The sequence below is a fragment of the Alexandromys fortis genome, unplaced genomic scaffold, assembly GCF_014885135.2.
Source record: "Alexandromys fortis isolate MF-2015 unplaced genomic scaffold, M_Fortis_MF-2015_v1.1 scaffold_20, whole genome shotgun sequence".
Taxonomy (NCBI): domain Eukaryota; kingdom Metazoa; phylum Chordata; class Mammalia; order Rodentia; family Cricetidae; genus Alexandromys; species Alexandromys fortis.
In genome coordinates, this window is record NW_026067903.1 from 6,150,982 (window position 1) to 6,170,941 (window position 19,960).

The following is a 19,960-nucleotide window of genomic DNA, read 5'->3' on the forward strand; positions in this document are numbered from 1 at the left end:
AATGACGTGATAAACTGGTTGGACCCAAACACCTGCTGAATCACAGAAGCGTCCTATGGGGCCAGAGTATGTTGTTGTGCATGCACAGACTGTCCTCGAGGAGTGGGGTGATGGTGAGAATGCAGCAGAGCTGAGAGAGCGAGGGCCTATGGAGGGCTCCAAGCTTCTGATGGGTCTTACGTCCCGACCTGCTAGGTTCTAGGTTGGTTGGGGATTGAAGAGTTAGACATGTGACATGAGAGAACCAGTCACATGGACTAGAAATGATCAGGTATAAGGCTGCTTTTAGGACCTTGGCAGGAAATGGAATTGTTCTTCCAAGGGTCCATGATAATGGGAGGGAAGGTTCTGGGCTGCCGAGGACCAGGGGGTACAAGCGTCCTCTCATCATGTGATTGAGCCCTGATATGTTCAAACAAGATCACAAATGAAAACGTGCTGAACGCTGTGCAGCCAAAGCTGCCTTCTTTCAGCCTTGCCCACTAGAGACATAGAACTCCACCCCTCAGGAAGTAGATATTAGATACCAGGAAAGTAACCTGGCACTTCCTAGGCCTGCCATGTTCTAGAGGATGGGGAGAATCCCTGCAGCCTGTGGAGATGGGTGCAGAAAGGGTAGTGCTGATGACCGGCTCACGCTCTCATTTCCCCCACAAAGAGAACAGGCCATGGAGCAGAAGTGGGAGCAGCTACTGCGGCAGGACCATTCCAAGCTTGACTCCTCTGAAGGTGATGAAGACTACAGAGAGGCGGTGCTCACACCTGAGCACAGGTAGGAGTTGGGCCTCTTATGGGTATGGGCAGAATTTCAGCCAGCAATTTGTGCCACTTCCTCTTCTTATGGCCACAGACACTCATTAATTTGAGAAGTAGCCAATCAGCGCTGCTGGGCTTCTAGGACACAGAGGTCATCAAACAGCCCAGTTATCAGCCAGGTTCCTAGGACCATATCTCGTGTGGAAATAGCTACACAAAAACCACAGACTTAACTGAAAACTGCCTTTAGAGAGGAGACTATGGCCACATGAAATGTTTCATCTTCCTCTCACTGGGGGAATGGCCATCAGCGCTGTTGTCTGGCTCAGGTTTTATTGGCCTTTGGTTTGAGGGAGGGCCGAATTCATCTACACCATGAGGCCTCAGATGCCTGGGGTCTACAATGGAATCTGTCTTTACGATATTATGTTTTCCATGTGTGATGGGTTTCAATAAGATGGACCTATAGGTTCATATATTTGAATGCTTCGTCACCAGGGAGTGGAGCTCTTTATAAGGATTAGTGGATTAGGAAGTGCAGCCTTGTTGGAGGAACTATGTCCCTGGGAGTAGACTTTGAGGTTTCAAAAGCCCATGGCAAGCCGCGTGTGTGTGTGTGTGTGTGTGTGTGTGTGTGTGTGTGTGTGTCTGCCTGCCTGTGGATCAGAATATAGCTCTTGCCTACTGCTCCAGCACCTGCCTACATGTCCCCACCATGCTCACCACCATGATAATTAATGGGCTAACCCTCTAAAACTGTAAGCAAGCCCCCAATTAAATGCTGTCTTTATTAAGAGTTGCCTTGGTCGTGGTGTTTCTTCACAACAATAGAACAGTGACTAAGACAGAAGTTGGTACCGGGAGTGAAGTTTTGTTGTGACAGACATTCTGTTCATTGGAGGAATACAGAAGACATTGGGACTTAGTACTAGAAAGTGAGACTTAAGGGTCCATCCTAATAGGAGCATGAAAAACAGTGTGGTAAGGGTGATTTTAACTGTAGAAATCAGCTCAAGAAGCTTCAGATGGGAAGAATATTAGTAAGGAACCTAGAGACATTTCTTGTGATATTTTGGCAAAGAATTTAGCTGCTTTTTGTCCCTGACTGAAAAATCTGCCTGAAGCTAAATTGAAGAGTTTTGAATTAATGGCACTGGCAGAAGAGATTTCAAGATAGCCTAGTATGGACTCTGCTGCTTGGTTACTAGTGCCCAGTCTTCTGCAGATCTAGAGTGAAAAAGAGCAAACTAAGCAACGAAAAATAAAAAATTTACAGTTTGAGGAGAATGAGAGCTCTAGGAAATGTAGTGGAGCTGAATCCAGTTCTCAAGGAGATTAAAAAAATAGCCTGATGCCATACCTTGTAAAGGGAGTGGTGACCTCAGGGCAAGACCCCGCCCAGCTAAGCTTCCAACTCAGAAAAGGAGTTAAAGAAAAGTTTAATCAATGACAGAATCACCAACCACAGAAAGCTGAAGCGAGTGTGATTAATGAGGGGCCGAGTTCCAGCCCCAGCAAGCAGCAGAACTGGGCAGCTTTGACCACATGGTTCTGGCTTTAGGGTCAAAAATACAAGAAAGGGGTTATGGAATCTCCCTCCATGGCTAAGAAAGTCACTTGGGACCATGTGTGTGTCAGGGGTGTCCCTGAATCAAGACCCAAAGAGGCATTGCATGAATCTGTGAAGGCAAAATCTGGATTTCATCAGAAACCCCATGATGTTGGAGATGCCAGAGTCATGGGATACATTCCAAGAAGAGCTACAGACTGGGTGTAGAACCAGCCCAAGAGAGAGAAATGTGTTACAGTCAACAAAGCTGAACAGATTTGGATATATGAGGGACATTTTGACATGAAGGTAAAGAATTTGGAGTTTGCCCTGCTGGTTTTCAACTTGCTTTGGTCCAGTTTTTCCTCATTCTACTCACTGTGTACTAGGTCTCTCCAGAGTTACAGAGTTCATGGAATGAATACATATCTAAAGGGAATTTATTGAAGTGACTTACAGGCTGCAGTCCAGCTAATCCAGTAGTGGCTGGCTATGGACAGAAAGTCCCAGAGTCATTCCCACACGTACTCCCCAGACTTCTGCTTGAATGAATTAGCAAACACATTAAGCTCTTTAGTAGTATAGTGCCCCTCCTCCTTGAGTGTACTTCCTACTTCCCCTTTAGGAGCCTGCTTTGCCTTAGGTCTGGTTATAGGGTCTAAGGCAACTATCAATGGGAGTCATCAGTATTCTCTTTCCTGGCATGACCTTCGCTCCTGGTTTAGCAGCCAATGAAGGATTAATTTCCTCAGTGAAAAATGAAAAAGGCAGTATTTCAAGGGGTGGGGCTGAGAGTACTACTTCCTCAGGTGGGATAAACTCTTGAGAATCTGGGGGCTCAAAGTTCTCAGCTTTACTAGGGTCCTCCCACACGTCCCCACCCCATTCTTGACCAGTTAATGCCCTTCCATTAACCACTGACACCTTCTGAGCCTGGGTCTTGAATTTTTTATATAATTCAGCCAAATTTATAAAAAGGACTTCAGTTTGATTTTCTCGAGCTCTATGATTGCTTAAGATAAGGTTCCCTTCCAGGGCACACTTAGAAATCTTTAAGCTGTTTATGTGTACCTAAAGCCCCCCCTCCTTATCAATCTTATCAGTAAGTTCTTTATAGTCCTTCACCAAATTCTGAAGTTAGTTAATTTTATCCCAGAGCTCATTCCTATCCTCTATCAGTTTACCCAGACAGAAACATCATTTCCCCCAAGCTGTCAGAAGTTTCATATACAGGTCAGCAACTCCATTGCCACTCACAATGGATGACTCAGGATAATCAAATGCATTTATCTCTTTAAGTTTGTAGTATAGTTCATGCCATGGGCTTTCGGTACTCTCTGGGCTCCCAGGAAACAGCATGACTAGAGAGACTTCAGTAGCTGAAGGTGCTGATGAATTGAAAAGCTTATCCCAGATATGTAAAAAGGATAAGATTCATCCTTATACTTCTGCTTCTCTAGAACCACTGCTGATACAGAAATCTGTATTACTTAGGGCTTCTAGAGTCACAGAATTTATGGAATGATTCTTGAGACACACATACACACACACATATATATATTTATGATATCATATATATATGTATGAGGATTTATTGGACTGACTTAACAATCCAGCTAATCCAACAATTGGTAGCTGTGAAATGAAAGTCCAAGAATCTAGCGGTTGCTCAGTCCACAAGGCTGGGTATCTCAGTTGGTCTTCTGTATGTGCTGGGATCCCGACGAAGCAGGCTCCAATGCCAGTGGAGGTGCTGGCAAGGCGAGGCCAAGCAGGGAAAGAAAGAAGGCTTCCTTCTTATATGTCCTTGTAGAGACTTCCAGCTAAAGTCATAGCCCATATTAAGGATGTCTTCCTGCCTTAAGATCTGAATTAAAGACCTGTGTCTTCAGCCTTTAGATCAAAATCAAAGGCTTATGTCTTCCTGCCTTAATATCCAGATCACAGTCTGTGTCTTCTTACCTCAAAAATCCAGACTAGAAGTGCAGTCACCCACTTCAAACCAAGCTGAAAATCTCCCACAGGGGTGCCCTCTCTTCTGGATCTGTAGTCCACTCCACATATGGTCAGGTTGACAAACAAGAATAGCACCACAGCTCCCTCCCCTCTCTACCCTTTTGAATGGTAACATGTATTCTGTGCCATTGTATGTTAGAAGTAAGTGATCTGCTCTTTGATTTTGATATTACAGAAGATTACACTTATGAAATTGCCATAAATCTCAGAAGAGACTTTAAACTTTGGACTTTTTAAACAGGGTTGAGACTGTGATAGACTTTGGGGACTTTTAAAGTTGGACTGAATACATTTTTGTTTTGTTTTTTCAAGACAGGGTTTCTCTGTGGCTTTGGAGCCTGTCCTGGAACTAGCTCTGTAGACCAGGCTGGTCTCGAACTCACAGAGATCCGCCTGCCTCTGCCTCCCGAGTGCTGGGATTAAAGGCGTGCGCCACCATCGCCCGGCAACTGAATACATTTTTACATTATGATATGACTATAAATCTATAGGGGCCAGGGAGTGGAATATAGTGGTTTGAATAAGATGGCTTTCGTAGGCTTATATATTTGAATGCTTAGTCACCAAACAATGGAACTTTTTCATAGGACTAGAAGGATTTGGAGGTATGGCCTTGTTAAAAGAGGTGTGTCACTGGGGGTGGGTTTTGAGATTTCAAAAGCCCCTGGCAGGTCCAGTCTGTGTGTTCTCTCTCTCTCTCTCTCTCTCTCTCTCTCTCTCTCTCTCTCTCTCTCTCTGCCAAGATAATAATAAACTAAACCTCTGAAAGGAAGCCCCTAATTAAATGCTTTCTTTCACAAGAGTTACCTTGTTCATGGTGTCTCTTCACAGCAATAGAACAGTGATAACATACCATGTATCTTAACCCTTTAGGGCTGCTATGAGAGTCCCATGAACTAGGCACATAGAAACAGCAGAAATCTGCTTTTTTGTTTGTTTGTTTTGTTTGGGTTCACGTAGCCCTGGCAATTCTGGAACTTGCTCTGTAGACCAGGCCTGCTTGAACTCAGATCTACCTGCCTCTGCCTCCTGAGTGGTGATATTAAAGGCGTTCATTACCATGCCCAGCTCTTAGAAATCTGCTTTTCCAAGTAGATTCTGGAGACTGGAAGTCAGAGGTCAAGGTGCCAGTCTGTCAGTTGTAGTGAGAGCTCTCCTGTCCTCAGATGAAAGGAAGAGGGCTTTAGGCCTCTCTGAGTTCTGAGATGTTTTGAGTGTGTTTGGAGTTTTTTCTTCCAGTGCTGGAGGTTGGACCTAGGCAGACATTCTTCCACTGAGCTATAGTCCCAACCCAGGTTCTCTGTACAATGACAGTAATCTCCTTGATGAAGGAAACGACTGACACGTTGGGATTGGGATTCACTGTAGGCGATTTGGAAGGACACAGGCATTCAGTCTATACAACATCAGGCATCCATGTCTCTGCCTGCTCGTTCATCCACTCATTCACCTCCCATCAGTGTTTGTTGTCAGCTTGTGCCAAGCTCTGTGCCCTCATGTTGCTGACTCTCAGCTCAATGAGACAAGCAGTAAACAGGACAAGTTATGTAAAAGGGCTGATGGTAGAGGATAATATGGGAAGGAGATGCAAGGAATGCTGGGAAGAGTGTCACTGGATGAGGGGTTAGGAAAGGTCTTTCGGAAAGTGAGAGCCAGGCTTGGGCCCTCGGTGCAAGCACACTTGGCATGTTGGGTAGCAGTGAGGGAGTGCAGGGACACAGGTCAGGGACCAAAGTGGGTGCTGGGTTTGGAGTTTTCTGTTCAAATTGAGCAGGCAGCTACTGATCTGACACACAATCTGAATGACATCCTGTATTGAGGACAGACTGGTGGAAAGGGGGCAGAAGAAGGGAGCCATGGACAGAGAACATGTGCGGATAAAGATTAAAATGGCTCTTTTCCTGTACTTACCCTACAGCACAGAGACTTCTGAGTACAGAAGATGGGTATTTCTCTCTCCCAGGGATCAAGGGTTTGGGAGCAGACAACAGGTGGTGTCCTCTGTAGTTTATATACTGCCTACCTGGAGATCCCACAGTGGTCTACAAGAGCTAGTTCCAGGACAGGCTCCAAAACCAGAGAAACCCTGTCTCAAAAAAACAAACAAACAAACAAAAAAAAAGTGGGGAGCATGTAGGTGGCTGGAAGAGGCAACGTTGGGAGTCACCATGTATAGATGATTAAAAAATTCCGAAAGAGGGCTGGAGAGATGGCTCAGTGGTTAAGAGCATTGCCTGCTCGTCCAAAGGTCCTGAGATCAATTCCCAGCAACCACATGGTGGCTCACAACCATCTGAAATGAGGTCTGGTGCCCTCTTCTGGCCTTCAGGCATGCACACAGAAAGAATGTTGTATACATAATAAATAAATAAATAAATATTTTTAAAAAAAATTCCGAAAGAGCAGAGAGGTGGTGGTACATGCCTTTAATTCCAGCACTCGGGAGGCAGAGGAAGGCAGATCTCTGTGAGTTCGAGCCCAGCCTGTTCTACAAGAGCTAGTTCCAGGGCAGGAACCAAAGCTACAGAGAAACCCTGTCTCGAAAAACCAAAAAAGAAAAAAAAAAGCCTGAAAGAAGCCAGACATAATATCACATGCCTGTTTTCTCAGTAGTCAGAAGGCAGAGGCAAGAAAGTCACTGAAAGTTCAAGGCAAGACTAAGCTAAGTAATACAGCCAGAGCTACAAAGCAAGACCCCACTCAACAGCAAAGAAAGAGCCTTGAAACAGGATGAGATGGTGTGAGAAGCAAGTACGGAGACCCATGCTTGAGGGTGGAGGTCCCTAGCTGAGGCTGTGAGGAGGAAGCAGAAAAGGACGTGGTCCTAGAGCCAGCACCAGTGACTGTTGAGCAGTTAGTGCTCAGAGAGCAGGGCGGTAGGGAGGTACAGCAGCAGGTACAAGGCAGGTACACGGCAGGGACCATGACCTTGTGAAGGGCAGTTCTGTTGAGCTGCTGGAAGCAAGCATGGCTGGAGAACAGGTGGAGAGGCCAATGCGAAAGGCAGGCAAGTGGGGTCAAGATTCCGGCTGGTCAGAGATCAAAATCAGTCTCCAAGGTAATAAAGCAACCCAAAGAGCCATTGCTGGGGCTGGAGAGATGACTCAGAGGTTAAGAGCACTGACTGCTCTTCCAGAGGTCCTGAGTTCAATTCCCAGAAACCACATGGTGGCTCTCAACCATCTATGAGGAGATCTGATGCCCTCTTCTGGTGTGCAGGCAAAATACAGACAGAACACTATACAGAATAAATAAATAAATCTTAAGAAAAAGAAAAGATAAAAAGAACCATTGCTGTCTGGCTGAGGCTACTGCTCCCGAGATCGGAGGGACCAATGACAAAAAGCAGGTAAAGCTGCAGGTTTTGTTCTTGTTTTCTCTCAGTTTCCTCTTCACAGTGAAAGCCTGGGAACATGTCATGACTAGGACAGCCACCAGTTGGGCACAGCAAGCACCTTTTGCACGCTGCCTGAGGACCCAGGTTGCTAGGAAGTTGTCAAGTTTCCACCAGACCCCTGCAGGGCAGGTACAGAGCCTGCCTGGTGTCCTAGGAGGCCCCTGACGAAGTGGTGGAGCAGGAGACTGAGCTGAAACAGTGGGGGGAGGAGGGGAGGGACGCTGTGGTGGCGTCACTAGGAGCAGACACAGGCTGCGGATTTGGCTTCAGGGGCCTCAACTCACTGGACACATGACCTTGGAATGAAGCCTCTTACAACTTATGTAAAATCTCTGTCAGCTGAAACAATGGATCGGTGAGAAAAGCACTTGCTAGATCAGCATGAGGACCTGAGTTCATATCCCCAAAAGCCATGGAAAACTGGCCATAGCATTGTGAGTCTAGGAATCTTTAAAGCATGAAAGGCAGAGTCAGGAGACACCCTGGAAACTGGCTGGCCAGCTGTCCTGGAGTGCACAGTGCCAGGGACACAAAAAGGAAGGAAAAAGAAAAAATATAGATGTAGTAGTGCATAGCTTTAGGGAAGCAGAGGAAGCCCATCTCTGTAAATTTCAGGCCGGCCTAGTCAGTGCAGCAAGTTCCAGATCAAGCAAGCGACATAGTGAGACTCAGTCTCAAAAGAGAGAGAAAGAGACTTTGGCTCAAACAAGGTAGTCGGTGAGAACCAATACCCAAGGTTGTCCTCTGACCTTCAGATGAACACAGGGGTGCACAAAAGCACAAGTCATACATTATACAAAGATTTTTAAACTTCTACTACATTTGTTTATTGGGGTGGGTTGTACATGTTCCACAGTTGATGTGTGGAGGTCAAAGGATATTTCTAGAAGTTGGTTCTCTCCTTCCGGGGATTGAACTCAAGTTTTCATGTCTAATGACAAGTGCCCTTAACAACTGAGCCATCTTCCTGGCCCCAAATCAAAAAGAAAACAATGGCTTTTTAGATCTCGGTAGTAAGGATAGTTTTGCTCTTTGACCTTTCTCCAGAGCACACACAGGATTGTGGAAGTCACAGCCTGAAGGTCAGGAATTTCCACACAGAAAGGAGCTATGTGTAGCTGCTTACAGCAGAAGGTGTTTGTGGCTTTGAAATCATGGCTCATTTTCTGGGCGCATGACATTCTCCAGTGGGGCTTTGAGAGAGCCTCTTTGACAACAGCCACTTTGAGGTGGTGGTTTTGATGTAGGATCATCGTGGTGATGGTTCAACCTTATGCATTAAAATTAAAAAATGACTCACTGGTGTAGAAAACTGCCGACCTGTTCTGTCTCTGAATGGGGCCAGAGGAAGTGGTGAGGGCCAGCAAGGCGATATGGGTTGGAAGGGATAAGGCCAAGGGTGGGGGCTTAGGCACCATCTGCCAGACAAGACGTCATGCGAGTGCCACAACTGTCTGTGGTGGAAAGGACACTGATCATCCCGAGAGAAGTGTCTGCTCAGTCCTTAAGAATTGGCTTGAATCTTGGCAGGATGACATCTAAAATTATCTCTTTCTTAAAGTTAAAAGACCTTATGTGTGTGCTGAGCTGGGGGAGGGCGGGGAATGGAGAGGCAGATATTTAAACCACAACACGGCCCTTTATTCTCCGCTCTAGGCTGCACAGGAAATCCCTAATTAGACGTGTGACAGTGTCTCAGAATCTCTAATGATACACATACATTACAGTTCACATTACAAAGGTCCCTTTGAGTGATGGCTTCGGGGAAAGGGCTAGATGATGAGCCTACTTATTACTGATTTTTTTTAATAACTTGCACATTTCCCCCCAGTTATAAAAGTAACAAAAGAAACTATGATAGTTGGAACATTCTGTAGCAGAGACATAACCAAGCAGTTATTTTACTATTTGTATTGTAGATATCAGACTCTTAGAAAGCCTACAGAGCCTGAATCTTCTGGGTTTCCACCTTTATCCCACTTATTGCTCCATTTCATCCACAGGACAGCCCTGTGATGCCACCAGAGTCTTCTGTTGGGTCACTTCACCAGAAAGTGAGTCAGGTTCACATGGCTGGCTATAAGGTGGAAGGGTGCATGGCCCCATCACCAAGGGCAGCCACTTATGTCCCAGATTCTGATAGACTCCCAACTTCCTCCTCCTCTGGGTTTTGATATCTCAGACAGCACATCTGGTTGGGAACCCATGGGCCACCTTGCAGTTAGAGGAGGGAGTATGATATCTGTTGCTTGCTTTCTTTATTGTTTTTGAATGTATGCTGTATTATCAGAACTCAGAGAGGAGTGTGGCTTTATACTGCAAACAGGAAATGTCCACTCTTCCTCACCTCCCCACCTAACTCTGTCCAAAAGGATCATAGCTGGAAGTGTCAATCATGTGGGATGCTCTTGTGTCTAGGCATGCTATGTACAGCATATATGTAGAGAAATTACCCCTTATCTGGTTTCATTTGTCATTCTTTTAGTAACCATAGTCAACTGCTGTCTGGAAATATTAAGTGGAGAATTCCAAAGGCAAACAGTGTGTAAGCTTTCAACTGCACACCGTGCTGACTATTGCCATTCAATCTTGTGGTGTGGCTCCATCTTCCCAGGACAGTGATCACCCCTTTGTCCTGTGAATCCACTCTGAATACTCTGCTCACCCATTACTCCCTGGGAACCTGGCTGAGCAGATCAGCAGCCACAGGACCAATGCCTGTGTTCAGTTAACCCCACAGCACAGTAGTGATGCAGGAAGTTCAGGTATGCAGCGAAAGGCTGAAAAGCAATTCATTTAAGAAAAAGGGTGAACATTCGCAATTTAAGAAAAGGGGGAAATTGTCTGCTGTGGTTTGCCAAGATCTACAGAAGAGCAGATCCTCCATCTGCAAAGCTGTGGAAAAGGAAAAAGAAATTGGTGCGAGGTTCCCTGTCACACTTCAGAGTACATAAGTTACAGCCATGGTGTGTGACAAGAATTTAGTTGTGAAAAAGGTATTATGTTATATGATTCAATACTAGCTGCAATTACAGGCGTCCATTCAGGATCTTGGAATCCGTTAAGAGATCACACACATGCGCGCACACACACACACCCTCTCCCTAGTCTTCAGGCTGGTGCCCCCATCAGTGTGTTGACATTGGCTGTCTGTACAGTTCACTGTGTAGAGACTCAGTTTGTTCTCAGGATTGACCTTAACTGTCTTCCCACTTCCTATCTTGTCTCTATGGGTCATGATAGAATTGCAAAGAGTTCCTTCTTCACCTTGTTCCTTCCCTGCCTGTGTGCCCAGGGCAGATCCTAACAGGCTGACAGACGGTGTAGCTGGTTAGGATCTGCATTCCAGCAGGCTCCTTGGGTGGTTGGTCCAGCCAGCATGGAGACCCACACTCATGGTGCCCCATCAATTGGTGCCTTCTCATCCCTTACTGGACACCACCCTGGCCCTGCCTATACCCAGCCCCTCTCCTCGTTCCCCTTTGAGCATTCTGTAGGTTGCAGTAGAACCAAATACACCTCTAACTCCTGCCCTTCCCCTTGCCTTGCCAGGAGGCTGGTAGAGAAGTTCTCCATATCCGTGCAGTTCATTTCGCCAGTGCATCCAGGTGAAACTGTATTTTTGCAGAGACGTTACCCTTTGCCTTGCATCCTGGACTCCTCCAGTCTGAAGCCACACAGCCAACTGGAAGAGCTGTTCCTCAGGTGAGCATGCTGAGCTGGCTATTTTTATGTCAACCTCACACAAGACAGAGTCATTTTGGAACTTCAGTATTGCCACCGGATTGGCCTGAGGACAAGTCTGTGATGCATTTTCTTGATTGATAATTGATGTGGGAGGGCCTAGCCCACTGTAAGTGGTGCCACCCCTGAGCAGGTATTTCTCACGACTATCTAAAAGCAGGCTAAGCAAGCCATGGGGAGCAAGCCAGTAAGCAGCACTCCTCCATGGCCTCTGCATCAGCTCCTGCCTCCAGGTCCCTGCCCTGTGTGATTCCTACTCTAACTTCCCTCAGTGATGGACTGCTACCTGGAAGTAAAGATGGAATAAACCCTTTCCTTCCCAAGTTATCATGGTCCTAGTATTTTATCACATCGAGAGAAACTCTGAGACACATCGGGGAGTAGAGGGAATAGTGTGGTCTGTCTCAGAGACAGGGGCCACCTCAAATAAGGAAATCCAAAGCAGTGTTTTGAATAACATGAATATGACACCTTTTATGAATAGAGGTAATTATATTAATTTTCTGTTTTCAATAATGATAATTGAAAATCAAACAGACTGGCCATCATGAAGGGAAGTCAAGGCAGAAGCTCAAGTAAGAACCTAGAGGCAGGAACCTACACCAAGGCCATGGAGAAATGCTGCTTACTGGCTTGATCTCAGGCTCATTTATGTTTAGCTGTCATTGTTATAGAAACCAGCCTTGCCTGCCTAGGAATGGTACTGCCCACAGTGACCTGGGGCCTCTTTCATTAATTAGCAGTCAAGAAAATGCCCCCACAGACATGCAAAGAGGCAACTCTTCAGCTGAGTGTCCAGCTTCGAAGGAGTGTCAAGGTGACAACCAGGATTATCTGACACAGTAACGTAGGCATGCATGTCTACTTAGAAAATTTACTAATTTAGTTATATAAACTCTTTTTTATTTGAGAAAGGGTTTCTCTTTGCAGTTTTGGCTGTCTTGGAGTTCACTCTGTAGACCAGGCTGGCCTTGAACTCACAGAGATCTGCCTACCAAGTGCTGTGATTAAAGGGGTGTGCCACCACTGACCAGCTATAAACTCTTATTTTAAATTTAAAAAAGATTTTTTATTTTAATTTATTGTGTGTGTATGTATATGTATGAATGTATGCTATGTGCATGCAGTACCTGAGGAAGCCAGGGGGGGGTATTGGATTCCCTGGGGCCAGGAGTTGTAGGTGCTTAGAACCACATTTGGGTCCTCTGGAAGAGCAGAATGTGCTCTTTACCACTGAGACCTTTCTTCAGTCCCTGGATGTATACATTTCCTTGAAAAACTGTCTATAGTATACACCAGGCCACGCGTTCACATGTTCATAATGCCTTTTCCTCCCCCAGTATTCCAGTTGTATAGAACAACCTGAGTCAGACTCGTCGCACATGGCCTGGGGATCTCAATTAGCACAGGGCCAGTGTCCCGATCACTCCCACCTATAACAGGGTCCCTTTTCCATAGTTATATCTCATGCAGTTTCAATTACCTGTGACCAACCTTGGTCTGGATATAATAAATGAGCAAATCCAGAAATAATTTGTAGGTTTTTACATGTTTACCATTCTGAGTAGAATGTTGGAATTTGTGCCATCCTGACTCCATCAGTTTGGAGTGCGAACCTTGCCTTTGTCTGGTGATCTTCACTGGGCATGCTCCCCACCCATTAATCATCAAGTAGCCAGCTCCATTCTCAGATTGATCCTCAAAGTATGGAAGAGCTTGTAGTCAAGGAATCTCTTCTCTTCTTAGTGACTGTAGAGCATAGGTGCAGTGCTAGTCAGAGTTCAGACAGGCCAAAGAGAAGCCATGATGCTTCCTCTAAGTCAAAAGGTGTAAGTTCTTGACTTTAGGAAAGAAAAGCATTATATACTGGGGTTGCTAGGGTTGAAGGGCTGTAGTTGGCTCAGTGGTTAAGCGTGTACACTGCACCCACGTGGGGCAACTCACAGCCATTGGTAACTCCATTCCCAGGAGCTATGACACCCTCTCCTGGACTACACAGGCAACTGTGCGCATACCCACACACAGACACACATCGTGTAGCAGTTAGTACCAGCCACCATTTTGGTCATCTACTGGGAATCAATGGATCAGATCCCGCACAAACAGTGAGGGACTAGTATATTTGCTGGGGATACTGTCTTCGGTCTGTGTGCCATCAGTACTGGAAAGTTTGTCCCCGCCAGAAGCAGGCTTGATAACAATAGGGACAGCTGCCTTGCTCCTCCTCTTCTGGGGAGTAAATTCGTGCTCATTATCACATAATCACTGAAGAATTGTTCTGGAAGGGGATTTTTAAACAGTTTACCACAATCATGCCCAACACTTGGCAGTTGTGAGCTCATGTCCAAGAATATAAGAGAAAGATAAAGAGAATTTAGAGCAGTTGCCTTCTGCCAGATAACACCTACGGGTTGGTGGCTGTGGTGGAGGCCAAACGGATGGAGAAAGGACCACCGTGACCCACGCACTTCAACCACAGCATGAGCTTGATTTTGTTAGTTCTCAGTCCATCTCTGCTTTAAAGATTACCAGTAACATTTAGATGTTGCTGTTTGAGATATATATATTACACACATGTGTGCACACACACATAAGTCTACATACTTCAGGCAAAGCACTGACTCATAAATAAATATGTATGTATTCATATATATGAAGATAAATATGAGTGAATATTCTGCTTGCAGTGTTATGTGCTTCCCTGGTGCCTTGGAAAGTCAGAAGAGAACACTGGGTCCCCTAGGACTGGAGTTAGGGATGGTTGTGTGCCACTGTGTGAGTGCTGGGGATCAAACCCAGGTTCTCTGCAAGAGCAGCAAATGCTCATAACCGCTGAGCCAGCTCTCCAGCCCCCTGTAAAGGTCTCTATTCTGGAAGGCCGCAGGCTTGTCTGAGGGTGGAATGAGCGGTGTGACCTCCACATTCCCGTTCCTCAGCTGCAGCAGAGGTGTTTTCTCTCTGTTCCTGCCTGGCAACATAGCATTCTGTTTGCAGATGCTGTTGCCCCTAAACAGAGTAGCTTTTCATCCATATCAGTCAGTGTTCAAATTCTGATTGTCTTATGTGTGTGGGGTCAGAGGACAGCTTTTAGGAGTCGGTGTCTGCCTTCCACATGGGCCCTAGGACCTGAACTCTGTAGTAGACAATGGCAGCGAGCACTGTCTCCATAAATGTTTAGAGATGGTTCTGATTGGTATCAGAACAAAGTCAAAAAGCTACAATTTCATTGTATGATGCTGTCATAAGTAGTGATATGTTGCTTCGATGCCCTAACATAGCCATTTTCCTAGATTTTTGAAAACACGCATTCTTATCAGCTCCTCTGTTATCAATAGTGTGTCAGTGTCTAGAAGGTGTGAGCGCATGAGGTGTGCATGTGACCCCTGGTAAAGGTTCACCTTGCCATCGTAGAAAGGGTGAAAGGGAGAAGGAAGGAAGGAAGAGGGCGACAGGCAGAGGAGCAAGGAAAGCAGCTGGCTGGGAGTGGGCCGACATGGCTGGGTATCTGGGTGTAGGAGAAAGGAAGGCTGCCTTAGCACGGGGTGGGGGAGGGGAGGGTGGGGGGCACCATCAGCGTATTTCTGCCTGTAACAGGCTGGCTGGTGGCAGGAAGTGTTTGACAGATGAGATGGCCCGTGGAGCTATGATCTGGGATCAGAGCTGCCCTGCCAAAGGGAGCCAGGTGGCTGCCCAGCTTCCCTAGAGGAAGAACTCGGACCTTCCTCCTCCCTCAGATATGCTAATGAACAAAGGCCTTGGTGCTGGCAGTGTCTCAGCTCAGTGGTGTTGAATCTTACTTTGGTTTCTAGAGGTATGCCCTTGTGTGACAGCCCAGCAAGGGGCTGGACACTGGGTAGGGGCCACCTCCTTGGACCTTCTTTTGTTTCCTGATTATACATACCCAAGTCTTCAAGTCTAGGCGTAAGAGTGGGAGCAAAAGCCAAGCCATCCCATCATGATCCTATGATATTGGTCAGAAAGAAACATGACCTTAGAAGAAAGTTCAAGATTACAAGACTGCCCCACATACCTTCAGTCCTGGGCCACTGAGTGGCTCAGCAGGAAAGGCACTTGCTGCTAAGCCTGGTGACCTGAGTTTGATCCTTGAACCCGCAGTGCAAGGAGAGAATCAATCCCCAAGAGTTGTCCTCTACCTCTGCCTGTGAACTGTGGTACATACACATATGTATTCACACATCACACACACATGCATGTACAGGAGCATATGCGTGCACTCGGTTTAATGTTTTGTGAGCCAACAAGTAAGTTTTCAGGTTGCACTCTTGCATTTTTCAAACCTTTTGTGGTTGGGAGGTATGGTGGTGGTCCTCAGAGGAGGGGACGTGGGTGCCGCTGTTTTAACAGTCTCCTCTTGAGGAGCATTGCCTCTGAACCTGCCATGAAGGGAGAACATGTTCCTGTCAGCAAGATGAAGCGTGCCAACCCTCTGGAGTGACAGGGCAAGGGCTCCAAGTCTGAGGGTCCTCGTGCAGATTCTCGGGTTCTTGTGCAGAAATGCTGCCCCAGGTCCCACCATGCAATTAGAGCTTCCCCAGAGTACCCTCCCTTGTCTATCACCAGGTCGACTGACATATGACCTCGGATCGGATCCCTGGAACCCAGGTTACATGCCTTAATGCCAGCCATTGGTTCCTAGGATCCCAGAAGCCAAACCTTGTTTCTTCCTTCATTGACGGAAGTTGAAAGGAAATGTGATCTTTCCAAATAGGGAACTGGAAGGGCATCAGACTAGATGGAGGCCCACTTGCCGCATAGCTGAGGCCTACTCCCAGGAGCATCAGTCTCTGCAGTGCTCACTCGTGTGTGTGTGTGTGTGTGTGTGTGTGTGTGTCTGTCTGTCTGTCTGTCTGTCTGTCTGTCTGTCTGTGTATGCGCCTGTGTGTCCCTTTTTGGTGTGAGGGCACACAAGCTCTCAGGAAGCCTAGGTGCAGCCTGAGCTGTTCCTCTGAATATTGCAGGACTGGGAGGAAGCAGGAGGTGGGGATGTCTGAACTTCTCGGCTTATGTGGCATACAGTGCCTACCTACATTAACCCGGGACCCCGCAGCTCAGGCTCCTATTTTACTGTGTGCACCTTTCCAGGAAGAGGGTGACAGGTTAAAGCCAGCCATGGAATGTGGACCATCCTGCTGACAGTAGGTGCCCCCAGAATGAAGGGGAAACTGCAAAACTGGGCCACTTTTCTGGCATCCCTAGGCATCTAACAGGGTGGTATCACATTCTTCTCTTTAAACAAAGAAGAAAAGCGGGGCACAGGCAGACATTTCTACCGTTATTCATTCTACTCCATTTGGGCGTTTTATTGAAATTTTGCATCTGAAAACTTGGCAAGGGCCCAGGAAGTGATACTGTATAAATAGTTCCCCGTGGTGTTTATCCTTCTGCTGTCACTGGGATTCGCGTGGCATTTAGAGACTCTTCCCATTGGGACTGCTGCCCATAAAGTGGACTTGCAGGCAGAAGCTGGAAGCCTCTCCCCTTGGGCAGTATCAGGGTCAGACATTCCAAGGAGGCTGCAGCTTTGTTCAGCAGCCCACCATGTGAACCAAGCTGGTCCCCCATTTGCTGTCTGCTGGCTGTCTTTCTCCTTGTTTGGCCGACTTCCTGCCTCCCTCCCTTCTGTTGCAGCCGGCGGTGAGGAAAAAGATATCTGCCCTCTGTCATAGCTGTGATGGCTGGGGATTAGCCGTGCATACAGTGTGGCTGTACCCTGTCCCTCTCCTTTCCAGCCACAGCTAAGGGCCTTCCATGGGACCTTTCCTTCACTGGCATCCTGGGGATGACAGCTGGGAGCTTCATGCTCAGCCTGGACTGTGTGGCATTTGCTATCCCTCCCTTCTCTAGAGTCCTCTAACATTCTCAAACTAACCTCTGACCTCAGCATTGGTAAAGGTATGAGCTAGGACCCAGCATCAGTGTTCTTTTTTATTTTGGGTTTTTGTTAATGTTGTTTAATTTTTTTATCATGTGTGTGTGTGTGTGCATGTACATGTGCGTGGATGTGTGAACACAGCACACCATACCATGCTCACGGAGAACAAAGATCAGCTTTTAGGAGTCAGTTCTCTTTCTACCATATGGGTCCAGGGATCAGAATCAGGTCGTCAGGACTGGCCTCGAGAGCCTTTACCAGTTGAGCCGTCTATCTGGCCCAATGTCAGCATTTTTGGTGTGGAGATTGGACACTGGCTTTTGACTCTGACAACTGACTGTGTCATCTAAGGTTTTCGAGTTTTCATGACACACCTTCCTTCCTTTTTGTTCCAGGCCTCCCTGACCAGGGATGTTATGGGGCCTGTGCTTCCTCTTGAGGGTCAGGCCAGTGTCTGCTCTAGGCCCTGTGTCACTGTGACCAGCAACTCCCCTCACATCCAGTGAGCCACACTTGGCTCATTCCCCAGTCTCATCTCACTCCTTGCATCTCATTTAGCTGGAGACCTAGGATGCCTAGAAAGCCATTTGCTGCAGTACACCGTGGGTAAGGCCTTCCCTGGCTCCCTTGCTCCTTGCCTGATGGATGAAATCAACCTTGACAGGGATGAACTGCAGGCAGCTCTTGTGGAGCAGAAGGAAGACACCGCGACACTCCCTCCGTGTGGCAGTTGAAAATGTGTTGCTCCAGGCCAGCAGGGGCTTGTGCAGTTGGCTTCCCCACTGAGCAACTGGCAGAGTGCCCCACCCCAGAAGCATGCCAGAGCCAGTGTCTCCCAGAATCCCTTGCTTTGCAGTGGCCTCGACACTTGCCTCTTAGCAGATCCTGCCAGTATGTAAAACTCTGATTTTCTTTGCTGAGAGTGCTGTTCCTTTGGTTGCATCAAGAAAGCATCCTTGTGACAGGCACCTGGGACAGAACTGGTAGGACCTGTACACACACAGGACCGTGTTTCAGAGTGGTTAACCTGTCGTGACCACAGGAACAATGTCTCTTTCTCTTCTAGATTTAAATTACTTTAGAGATATATAATTTGTAAATGGTCAGGACAGGCTCAGAGTGACGGCAGCTTGGCTCAAGGGAAAAATCTCGGTTTCAGAGCAGTCTGTTCCTGGCAGATGGCAGTATGATGTCCTTTTCAAAACAGTAGTAGAACAGGGAGGGCTGACCGAAAGGATCGGGACACATGATGTTATCTGAATATTTTCTTCATGGTTTCATTTCCTGGAATCCAAGTGGCCATCTTTGGACTGTTTTCTAAAAAAAAAAAAAAAAAAAAAAAGGCACAAAAAATGTGTGGAGGGTGGAGTACCTTACCTCACACCCAGATTCAAGTGACCAGGGACTCAGAAAGTGACTGAGTCCAACCAAGCCTTCTAAAGTTTCTTCCAAAGCGCTAAAGCTGCACACAATGGACTGGAACATCTAACTACCCTATTTTGTTTTCTGAAGACCCGGGGTCCTGAAGGTCAAGGTGCCTGCCAGAGCTTAGCTTCCAGCCAGCAGCCTGCTTCTGACAGGATGCAGGAGCTCACACCTAGGTTCTGGTTAGAGCCACGTTACTGACCTGAGCACACATGTGCACTCCCGGGACAGGTGCAGCCGGCCCACACAGTCTGAGGAAGGCTTCATGGAATCTTTGCTGGGTATTTCCTTCCCAGAACCCAGTCCCGGGCTCTCTGTGTCATTTTCCCATCCTCTCAGGTGTCCCTTCTGTGTCAGAAAACACAAGGTGAGGCGGAAACACCGTATAACTAGACCCACAGACACAGATGCCCACGGGGAATTCTGTCCGCCCCTTGCAGCTGAAGCCCCAGAAGGAGCCTCAGACAAGGATGCCTGACCCCTGGTTTCTCCCCTTGCTTGGTCAGGATCCTTGCTTTGGTTTCCCACTTTGTCACATAACAGGGGCAAATACTAATCAGGGTGGTTTTCAGACACCATGAAGTGTGTCTGTGGGAAACTCTGGAGACAACAGCCTGTTCTGACAATATCATCAGTAGGGGTTTTTTCCCCTTCCCATGGTGTCTCATGCCAAGGATTCTAAAAGTACATTTGTCCTTAATGTGCCTATAGGCTTCATGCTATCCCACAGCAAAGGTGAGTCCCGCAGCGTCACTGAGACCAGCTTGCTGAGCTGGTGCTGCCAACTGGAGCTACTTACCCTAACCTGATTGCCCTGGCCCCACAGGTCCTCACTGCCCCAGCAGCTCTCCTTCCTGCACCAGGGCCTCCTGAGCAACCTCTACCTGCATGCCTCTGATTACCCGCGACCTCTGCTCCAGTGGCTGTTCCAGGTGAGAAACACAGACCTGCCGCTAGGTGGCGGGAATGATGCAGCCCTATAGCCCAGGCAGGCCCAGGGGTCAGACTGACGATGCTTAGCTGCTTTTTGCTTTGGATAGTTCAGATCCAGGGGATGGAGGAAGGCTGATGAGGATTAATCCTCACTATAATGCTAAAGATGCCAAGGTCCTGGAGGTGGAGAGGCCCAAATAAGTCCAAAGATGGAGCCTGGAAGTTCTCTGTGCAGCAACCCCAGTCT

The 19,960-nt window shown here is 47.2% G+C and overlaps 1 protein-coding gene across 1 annotated transcript in view; it reads left to right on the plus strand.

Annotated features, from left to right (window-relative positions):
• Positions 1–19,960, plus strand: part of Fam178b (family with sequence similarity 178 member B) — a 126,458-nt gene that overhangs the window by 33,181 nt on the left and 73,317 nt on the right. The window contains exons 4-6 of the mRNA XM_050134692.1: positions 659–772; positions 11,271–11,423; positions 19,607–19,712. Of these exons, the coding sequence (XP_049990649.1) occupies positions 659–772; positions 11,271–11,423; positions 19,607–19,712 (373 nt within the window). The remainder of the gene's footprint in view (positions 1–658; positions 773–11,270; positions 11,424–19,606; positions 19,713–19,960) is intronic.